Raw genomic sequence first — 9,947 nt, 5'->3', positions numbered from 1 at the left:
TTCTTTTGGTACAGGGGATTGAACTCAAGGTCTCACTGAGTTGTTGGTGCCTCGTCTTTGCTGAGTCTGGCTTTGAACTTGCGATCCTCCTGTTTTAGCCTCCCAAGCCACTGGGATTATAGGCGTGCAACACGGCACCCAGGGTGAATGCGTGCTTTTTTATGTTTGATCATGGGTTAGTCACAGTCTTGTTTATTTACAGGCAGACAAATATGAGCCCCGTGAAGTATGAAATGGGGCATGATAGATCTGAGCTCCAGTTGATAGCCCATTTCTTACATTTTTCATCCTACTTCCATGAGATACTATTTCTAGCCCTGTGATTGGCACTTTCCAACATGCAGATTAAATCTTTAGAAACACAGTGCCACAGAGGTAGTGGTATTACCACAGAATCAATGCTGAGTGATTGATGTAGAGGAAATTCAAGTTCAAGATTTATTTAGGATTCTTAGGTTCGCACACCAAAAGCATTCCATAATGCCTTTCTTTAGAGCAAAGGTTTTGTTCAAATCATAAACACTTACTATGAACAATCCAAGCCAGGGAGATAAGTGCAAAGGAGGAAGTTGTAAAAATCATTTAATATCCCCACTATAAAATGAGCTGAGTTACACATCACTCCAACACATGAACAAAGAGGACAGTGAGCACTGCTCTCCTCTGATTCCCCCTACCTTGCTGCCTCTTCTGTCTCTTGAAACTTCTCCTTGGTGAAAAGTACCAGAGTCAGACCCAGAACCTCCCATCAGCTCCTCTTTAATGATACCTTTAGATGATATCTGGATGCTGATGGTAGTCAGGTCTACATAGCAGGTCTCATTTCTGGATAAACTGGTCAGCTTAATTGCAAGGAGTTGGATCTCAGTTGGTTTCTCTTAGCTTTGAAGTTATAAGAATTTCTGACACTTCTAGATATACTGTTCACTGCTAATACTAATTCCTTAATCTTAATGACTTTTAATTTTACCTATCATTTGGTTAGCATGTACTACATGTTAGGTAGCACTTCGTGTTTTATATACGTTGTCTTATTCTATCCTCATGTGGGATAGATTTTAAGAAAACCAAACAATCCAAATAACCACGGCTTAGCTCAATAAGCAACTTGTCCAAATTGATACAGCTGCCAGATGCAGTGGCACATGCCTGTAATCCCTGTGGCTCTGGAGGCTGAGGCAGGAGGATTGCAAGTTTAAAGCCAGCCTCAGCAATAGCAAACACACTAAGCAACTCAGTGAGACATTGTCTCTAAATAAAATACAAAATGGGATGGGGATGTGGCTCAGTGGTTGAGTGCCTCAAGTTCAGTCCCTGGTAATTACCACCCCCCGAAAAAAACGCAACCAAATTGATACAGCTAGTAGAGGTTAGAGTTAGGATTTGAACTCAGGGATCTGTGCTCTTTCTGATGTGCTTCATCCATTGGCATCTCAATATGAATTTTAGTATTAGTTTGACAATTTACATGCACACAGAAACACACAAACCCAGCTGCTTTGATTGTTATTGCCCTGACTTTATAGATTTTTTGGAATGATGGCTAATTTTAATGTGTCAGCCTTATTGGGCACATCATTCCTGATTCTCAGGAACTTTGGACTTGGGCTTGGAACATTGTCAATAGTTTTTGAGGGCTTCCAGCTTGCAAACCACAGAGAGTGGGACTTCTCAGCCTCCATAAATCACTGTAATCCCAGTGGCTCTGGAGGCTGAGGCAGGAGGATTGCAAGTTTAAAGCCAGCCTCAGTCAATCCCTCACAGTACATCTTTCTATATATCCTGTTCTGTTTCTCAGGAGAACACTGACTAATATATCTGGGGAGAATTGACATACTATTGAGTTTTCCAAACTATTTCCTTCCAGTTATCAAAATCTTCTTTAATTTCTATAATAAAATTTCATCATTTTCATTGTGAAGCAGCGATTTATTCACCACAACTCAAATGGGTTAGGGGCCTTCTGGGCCAGACATAGTGGGGCAAGAACTTACTGAGAGGTGTAATGAAGAAGCTGAAAGTTCAGAAGTGATGAAAGATTCCACTAAGTAAAGTAACAGTTTTAAGAGTTTTACAGTGGGCAGCAATAGCCTGGTGCATAGCATCATAAGTGATAGACAGTAAGTAGCCTTGTGTCCAGCAGCAGGGATGCCAGGGATCTGCAGAGTGATGCTGTGCTGCAGCCTATCATGTGACCATTATTCAGCAGCAATTGTTCATGAGGTCCTCCTCAAGTGACTATTACTAAAGCATGATGCTGTCATCTTTAAATGTGAAAAGCGCATTGGGTCTGAACCCAGGCCAAGTTCACCTTCTAGGCCCTCCCTCTTCCATTTCTGGAAACTTCTCCAGCCTGCTAGCATGCCTTTTCAGCACCTTCACATTTAGTCAGAACCTCCTCTTGCCATCCACATCTAGACCTGCCTTATCCTATACTTCTCCACAGTACCATAAAAGAACCTCAAATCCTCCTCCTTCCCATTTCCTTCCTTTATTCTTACTTAGAGTATTTAGGTGTTCAGAAGAAGTGGATAGAGGATTCAGTCCATATCCAATAGTTAGGTAAGTATTTCTCAAATTAGGGGTGAAACATATAATCCTAGAGGTTTGAGAGGTCTATGGGAATTATATAATGATTGTTGATATTTATTGAGCACTTACTATGTGTCAGGTGCTATTTGGAAAGTTTTACTCATTGCCTTCACTATAAGCCTATAAAGCAGATGCCCCAATCTCCATTTAACAGATTAGTAAACTGAGCAATGTGTCCTTATCCCTATCAAACAGCTGAGCAATCACAGAAATAATGATTTATTGGCCCAATGTTGGACAATTAATAAATGATAGTGTAAGGACCCCTATCCGGGCAGCCTGTGTCTAGAGTTAATGCTTTCAATTACTTTGTCATGTTGTCATTTGAGGCTTGATTGGAGATGGATGGTTCAAGATGATCTCGTGCATATATCTGGAAGTTACTGGAAGATGTTGTATGGGACCTCCTCCTCCAAGTGGTCTTTCCAGCAGGCTATTTCAAATTTTTATATGGCAGCTGGATTCCAAGAGGGTAAATGTTATGTGGAAAAGTATCTTGATGCAATGGCAGCCTCTAACTGTACCACCAGTCTGGCTGTCCCAAAGGCCACAGAACAGATAGGTACATAGACCTAATTAAGATGCTTGAATCAAATATTATCTATACAGCAATTTTAAAACATGCCTTCACATTATTTGGCATTGTTCCCATTGAGAGGTAGGACTATATTCCTTTTCCTTGAGTCTGGGCTGGCCTTAGTGGCTTGCTTTGTAGCCAACAGAATACAATGAAAAGTAATGCTGAATGATTTCCAAGGATAGGTCAGAAAAGTCCATGAGCCTGGTTCTTTTCAGACTCTGGGGAGAAGCCAGTTGTCAGGTGAGAAATTTGCCATGCTAAAGAGGCTATGTGAAGGAACTTTGTATTTCCAGCCAGTTCATATTAACTGTCAGACACATGAGTGAGCCTTTGTATATGTCCAGCCCAGTTGAACCTCAGTTAATGTCTGATTGCCACTATATGAGAGACTTCAGTAAAGAACTGCCCAAAACAAGCCCCTCCCAGGTTTCTGAGCCACAAAATCATGAGCAAAATAAACTGGTTATTTAATCTGCAAAATGTTGTTGTAATATCTTCAGAGCAATAATAGTAATCAGAACAGTTCACCAACCAGTGTGTAAGAAGAAGTGCAGATTAACAAATTTAGGACAGGCTGCAAGGACTATAATACCTAAATTATGTTTTATGCAAACATCATATGTCTTGTCCTTCTCTGGTCTTCCAGCAAGCTGGGTTTTTGTTTCTGGAGAGTTGGAGAGTGGGCAAGGAGGTTCAGCAGATTAAAGGGCCTGGACCCAACATACATCTGTTCTGTGGAAGAGATGAGCAAGTGTGTCTGGCCATAACTGTAGCTGACCATTAGCTCAACTGTTTCACTGCCTTTTTTTTTTTTTGTACTCACTGGCATTTAACTACTGAGCCACATCCCAACCCTTTTTAAATTTTATTTAGAGACACGGTCTCACTGAGCTGCTTAGTGAGACTTGAGCTTAGCCTCATTTTTGCTAAGGCTGGCTTTGAACTCGGGATCCTCCTGTCTCAGCCTCCCAAGCCATTAGGATTACAGGTGTACGTCACCGTGCCTGACAGTCTGTGCCTTCTTAATAATTAAAGACCACTCACCTTTCTACCCCTTTCTGTAAAGCAGAACTCTCATCTGCTCCATTCTTTTTATCTATGCTCAACACATATTCATTTATTCTAGGTAAAACATCTCATAAATAACTTGCTTCTACATTTTAGTTTTCTCACTGCATTACAACAGAATGGAATATTCTTAAATAATGCAACAAAGGCATTGGAGTAAGCATGTGCTTATCAGATAAGGTTCATGATGTCTCATTTATTGGTCAAAGCAAGTCATGTAAGTTGACAGTTAATGTGGAAATGGACTACACAAGGGAGTTGATAACAGCAGGTGGAATTCATTAATTCATAGGGAATTACTATTGTTAACAATCTACTATTAACACATGGCCAGGCAATGGTTGTTCCAAGGATCAAATTTTCAGCAATCTGTCTCTGGACTCCACACCCTAACCCAATGTCCTACAGGCTGCTGGGAATGAGTTCTCACAGAGAAGCTTTTTCAAGCCTTACTCTCCAGGCCCCAACCCAAGTCCAATGAATCAGAATCTCTTAGGCATACGGGGTATTTTTAGGTTGGATGAGGTGATAATCTCAGGTACCTGAGACAAAAATAACAGCAGAAGATCCAGTAAACATGGAGGGGGATTTCAAAGACAAAGAGTTCTTGTACTCAAAAAGCCATCCTTTTCTATAGAGTGCATTCATAATTATCATTATTACATAATGGAAGTGAAATTTTTAAAATTTGCTTTGCATGGTTTAGAGCAGTTCTCAAACTCTGGTGTGCATCAGTTTTACCTCAAGCATTTGTTAAAATACAGTGACTGAACTAGCCTACATACTTCAGATCATCTCTAGATAACACATAATACCAAATATGTGTAAATAGTTGTTATGCTGTATTGTTAAGGAAATGACAAGAATAAAAGTCTATATACATGCTCAGTGCAGATGCATCTCTTTCCAAATATTTTTTTTTTCTGAGGTTGGTTGAATCTACAGATTCAGAACCCCAGATAGAGGCTGGCTGTATTGCACCGACATATTTATAGCACATCTACTACACATATGGGCTGGGAGCATAGTGGATAAGGATGGGATTTAGATCTACATTACACTTGAGCAGATTTATTGTCTAAGTGGATTTATTCTCTAAGACAGGGTGCCTAAGTATCATTAGAAGCGATCTTCTCTTTCCCTGTAAGAGATAAGGCAAAGCTCCACGGAGCAGGAGACCCTTTGAAACAGGCCTTGAAGTTGCCTAGGACTCGTGGAAATCACAGAGAATCACAGAATTCTTTCCGTCCTGGCATGGAGAGAGGGAAAAATCACAATCAACCACCCAAAAAAGGTCTGTGACATTCTTGCCTCAGGCTCCAGCATTGGCAATCCTCAAGCAGCCCGCTGTCGTCAGACCAGGGAAGAGCATTCTTCGCCTCAAGGTCTCCGGGCTCAAGCCCTCCTTGGGAACGGGTAGAACCGGCCTTGCCTTCTCCAGGGAGCACTCGGCAGTTGCCTCAGCGCCCTGCTGTCTGGCTGCGGTGGGCGCTGACCCGAAGAAGGGCGCAGCTCGGGCGTTTCATTTCCCAAAGGCCTAAGCTGGGAGCTGTGACCTCACCAGGCTCCGAGTGGCCAGCGCCAGGAGAGTGAGGCCGCACGCTGGGGCACCGCTCAAAAGGCTTCCACATTTAGGATGGTGGTGGGGTGGCCCAGGCGGCAGTTGCACAACCGGCTGGCAAGGGGCCCCGAACTCTTTTTCCATGCGGTGGGTTTAAACGTGGCGGCTGCCAGCACAGAGAGCACAAGCCCGCCTTCTTCCACCTCCACGCACCGAGAAGGTAGGGACGCGTGTGCGCAGTCCCCGGGCCCCCTACCCCCAGCATGGCTGGCGAGCCTGCGCTGCGCCTGCGCGGCCCCGCCCACGTCCTGCCCCTTTCGCTTCGTCCCGCCCTGTTACCCCCTGTACCACCACTAGGGGTAGCGGCGGCGGCTGCGGCCTGAGAGCGCGGCTGCTTTGAGGGCGCAGGAGCCGCACAGAGTCGGGACAAGGGAAGGCAAGAGGGTGGGAAAGCCGGCTGGAGAGGAGGGCGGTGCCCGAGGAGGGCGGCGCGTGGCTGACTCATCCCTCTGGAAGAGCAGACTGACAGACACACACTAGCCGAGCCCGCCCGCGCCGCTCCTCCTCAGCCGGGAGGCGCCCGCCCGCACCACCCGCCCGCCCTCTCCGGGAGCTCTCCGGGCCCGGCCGCCTCGGAGAAAGTTTTTCTCTTCGGAGAGGCCGGAACCGTCGCTTGCCTTTTGGAAGGAACGGGGGGACGGAAAGGGAGGCGACCGCCGCGCGGGCCCGCGGAGTGCATGGTGCCCGGCGCCTCGGCTGCCTGTCAGGAGGACCTCGGGGCGGGGTCGGGCTGAACCAGCTCCCTGCTCTCGACCCAGCCTTGTCAGAAGTCGCCCTCCGGGACTGCCGCGGGGGTCCCCGCTCCTCAGCCCGCCATGTCTCGGTTGCTGCCGCTGCTGAGGAGCCGGACCGCGCGCAGCTTGAGGCCGGGCCCGGCAGCCGCCACCGCGCCCCGCCCGCCGTCCTGGTGCTGCTGCGGGCGGGGGCTGCTGGCGCTCGCGGCCCCCGGAGGCCCCCGGAGGCTGGGCACCCACCCCAAGAAGGAGCCCATCGAGGCGCTGAACACGGCGCAGGGCGCGCGCGACTTCATCTACAGCCTGCACTCCACCGAGAGGAGCTGCCTGCTCAAGGAGCTGCACCGCTTCGAGTCCATTGCCATCGCCCAAGGTAAGGGGGCGCTTGGGGGACGGGCCTGGGCCCGGCACCCTCCCTCCTCGCCCCCCCCTCCCCCGGGAGCCCACCTCCGCCTGCCACCCTGGCCCGCCTGGCCTCGCGCCTGGGACGGCCGAGTGGGGGGGCACTTTCCACCTCCCGAGTGTCCCCAAGGCAGGTAGGACGCGCGCGGATGGTGCCAGGCAGCTGGGGCCAAGTCTGACTGGTTTCTCCCAAGCCTCAGAATCTAGAGCTTCAGCCTAGAATGCCAGCCCACACCGCTGGGATTTTGTTTTGATTTGCCCTGTGCCACCCCTCCCCAGCTCTCCTGCCTAAGGCCCTTGCTGCCTTCTTGGCGAACGTGCACCTTTGCAGGTGGCATGCCCTGCCTGCCCGAGAAAGTGCTGCAAAAGACAGGCAGGAAGAAACTTTGCTAAAGGGTTAGCAAAGAAGATGTATGGGCTCTCCCCCCACCCCCAAAAGGGGTGTAGCTTCCCAAGGCTGTGATGCTCTCAGCTGCTTGTTTCCACATGCATCTGGTTGTATTAATCAATGTAAGCAGACGAAGGAAACATGTTTCTAGGAAATGGAAAGAATGGATCTGAATCAGCAACTGCAGTTGAATTAGAATCCCTGGGAGGTTCAAGTTTAACTCTGGGTTTTGTTTCGCCAGAGTTCAAATGACATAAATAAGGTATTTAGGAGGGGGAGAAAATCTGTAGTTCTACAATAAAAAGCATATTTTTGCTTTAAAATATTTTTGGAAGGGTGAAAGCAAAGCTATTTTTAAGCAGACATGTTAAAATAGGATATTTTTAAAACAAGTGCAGCAGTGGTAGGTCAGAATTTGAGTCTAGGTGAAAAGGCTAAAAGTTCAGAAAAGCTAAAAGCTGAGAAAGTACCAAAGGGTCAAAATGGATTCAGACTTAAAATACTTTGGCCACTTGAATACTCTTATGTACACAGCAGCTTGCTGTTATTTTCTATTACATTCTGATGTGTTTGAAAGCTTTTAGAAGTTCTTTAAAAAACTTTTTTATATGATAGGCATATAAACATTCCATAGATTCTTAAGTTTAGAGCACATTGAATTGGAACATGGCATTTGATTTGCTAGAGGTACTTCCAAGTGTATCCTCGGCTGATGTGCATGACTTATCTTTACTACTACAGAAACTTTTTATTGTACCTTTTAACCACTTTTTTTTTGCAGGGGGAGGGGCTTAGTTTGTGGAATTGTGGACCCATGTAAAGTATCGGATGATAGTCAAGACTATTTGAACACACATTTTGCCTTTTCTTTTTTTGAAAGGTCAAGTATTTTATTTTTAAAATTGTTAAAATTTTTAAAATTCTAATTTGTTATTATGACAGCAGAATGCATTACAATTCATAGTACACACATAGAACACAACTTTTCATATCTATGGTTGCACACAAAGTAGAGTCACACCATTTGTGTCTTCATACATGTACTTAGGGTATTTATGTCCATCTCATTACACTGACCTTCCTACCCTCATTCCCCCTCCCTTCCCCTCCCTCACCTTTGCTCTATCTAGAGTTTGTCTAATCCTCCCATGCCCCCAACCCCAACCAGCCCCATTATGAATCAGCATCCATATATCAGAGATAACATTAATCATTTTGCCTTTTCTAAGAAATTTCTTGGAAATTCTGCATTGTCAATATGTTGCTGAATTGAAATGCCCTATGAATATAATCTTTTGACAGTTATTAAAAAGCATATCCCACAGTATGACTGGTTACATTTTTATCTCATTATTGTTTTTGCACATGCTTGCATTCTACATTTTCATAGTCATTCTACATTTTCCAGTGAAGATAATATTTTAAGATTTAACATAGTATAAAATATTCTAGAAAGAATCCCCAAACTTCAGTCAGTGGAGACCATTAGCATAAATTAGACTGTGTGTAGTTATATGGGAAAAAAATTGGTAATTCAAATTGTTTTTGTTCAGGAGAAACAAGCAACTTCATAGGAAACAATGTAGTGGCCTAATGCTCTTCTTCTGTTTAGAAGCTGAAGAACTTCAAAGGTTAAATCGGCTATTTTTCCTTATGTTACTGACTAAATTATTACCTTTTGAATTAAGTGACACTTAGAGATGTGGCTGCTTTAGTTTTTAGTGCAGTCTTGGTGTTCACTTATTATTTTCAGTATCAAGACATGTAGTAATTATGGAGATAAGTAGAATCATCGTTTAATAAATTACCTTATTCATTAATTATGTAAGGTTAAAAGGATTTTACTGTGTTGGGAATGCATATCATTCATTTTATTGCTGAAATCAACATATTTTTTTTCTTCAGCAGACAAAAATTCCCATATTTCTTTTGTTTTTGCTTTTTGAATAATGTTTTTAAATACCCAACTAATATACTAAATGTATGTGTACTAAGTACACTTTCTAATGAAATACACTATTTGTTAAAAGGACTGTTTTTTATCATAGGAAATTTTATGTCCTTGGAAAAGGTGCTTGTGTGATCTAATGAAGTGTTTTGATTTAGGTATGGAAAAAGAAAAAATCATCTATGCTGTGACATGGTCAATAAAATCTGCTGAAATTTGGTACATTTACTCTTATCTTTTTACATGTTTATCAGTAAGCATTTGGTATAGTTGGTGACAAAATAAAGCTTTAGAATCAATTTGTAGTATATAAAGCAGACTCTGTGGGATGTCTTATAGTTAAATAGGATATTGTGATTTTCAAATTGCAGACTGATTCTCTTCCCAATTAAAACAAAAAGTGTATGTTGCCCTCTTACTTTACCTGCTCAACTTAATTTCTTTCCTTCCAGAAACAGGCCATATTCTGCTAAACGTCCTTGGTTCATTGTTACTACAAGTAGGACTGGCAAACTAAGATTTTCAGAGCTGCCTTTCAATATTAACCAAGATTTTTAAAACACATTTCCTAATTTTTGTAATTAATAGTTCAAAAATTTAAAAAACGATTAAAA

At 43.8% G+C, this 9,947-nt stretch overlaps 1 protein-coding gene across 2 annotated transcripts in view; it reads left to right on the top strand.

Moving 5' to 3' along the window:
• The first annotated feature begins 6,541 nt into the window (after nucleotides 1-6,541).
• The window catches only part of Tmem65 (transmembrane protein 65), a 54,046-nt gene continuing 50,640 nt past the window's right edge, over nucleotides 6,542-9,947 (top strand). For both annotated transcript variants that reach the window (XM_046464747.2, XM_058585713.1), the window contains exon 1: nucleotides 6,542-6,968. In XM_046464747.2, coding sequence (XP_046320703.1) covers nucleotides 6,677-6,968 — 292 coding nt within the window. In that variant the 5' untranslated portion in view covers nucleotides 6,542-6,676. The remainder of the gene's footprint in view (nucleotides 6,969-9,947) is intronic.

Source organism: Marmota monax, unplaced genomic scaffold (genome assembly GCF_021218885.2).
Source record: "Marmota monax isolate L192 unplaced genomic scaffold, Marmota_monax_Labrador192_F-V1.1 WCK01_AAM20220418_F8-fsc00003, whole genome shotgun sequence".
In the NCBI taxonomy this organism is placed as follows: domain Eukaryota; kingdom Metazoa; phylum Chordata; class Mammalia; order Rodentia; family Sciuridae; genus Marmota; species Marmota monax.
This window is presented reverse-complemented; position numbering and strand designations above follow the sequence as displayed.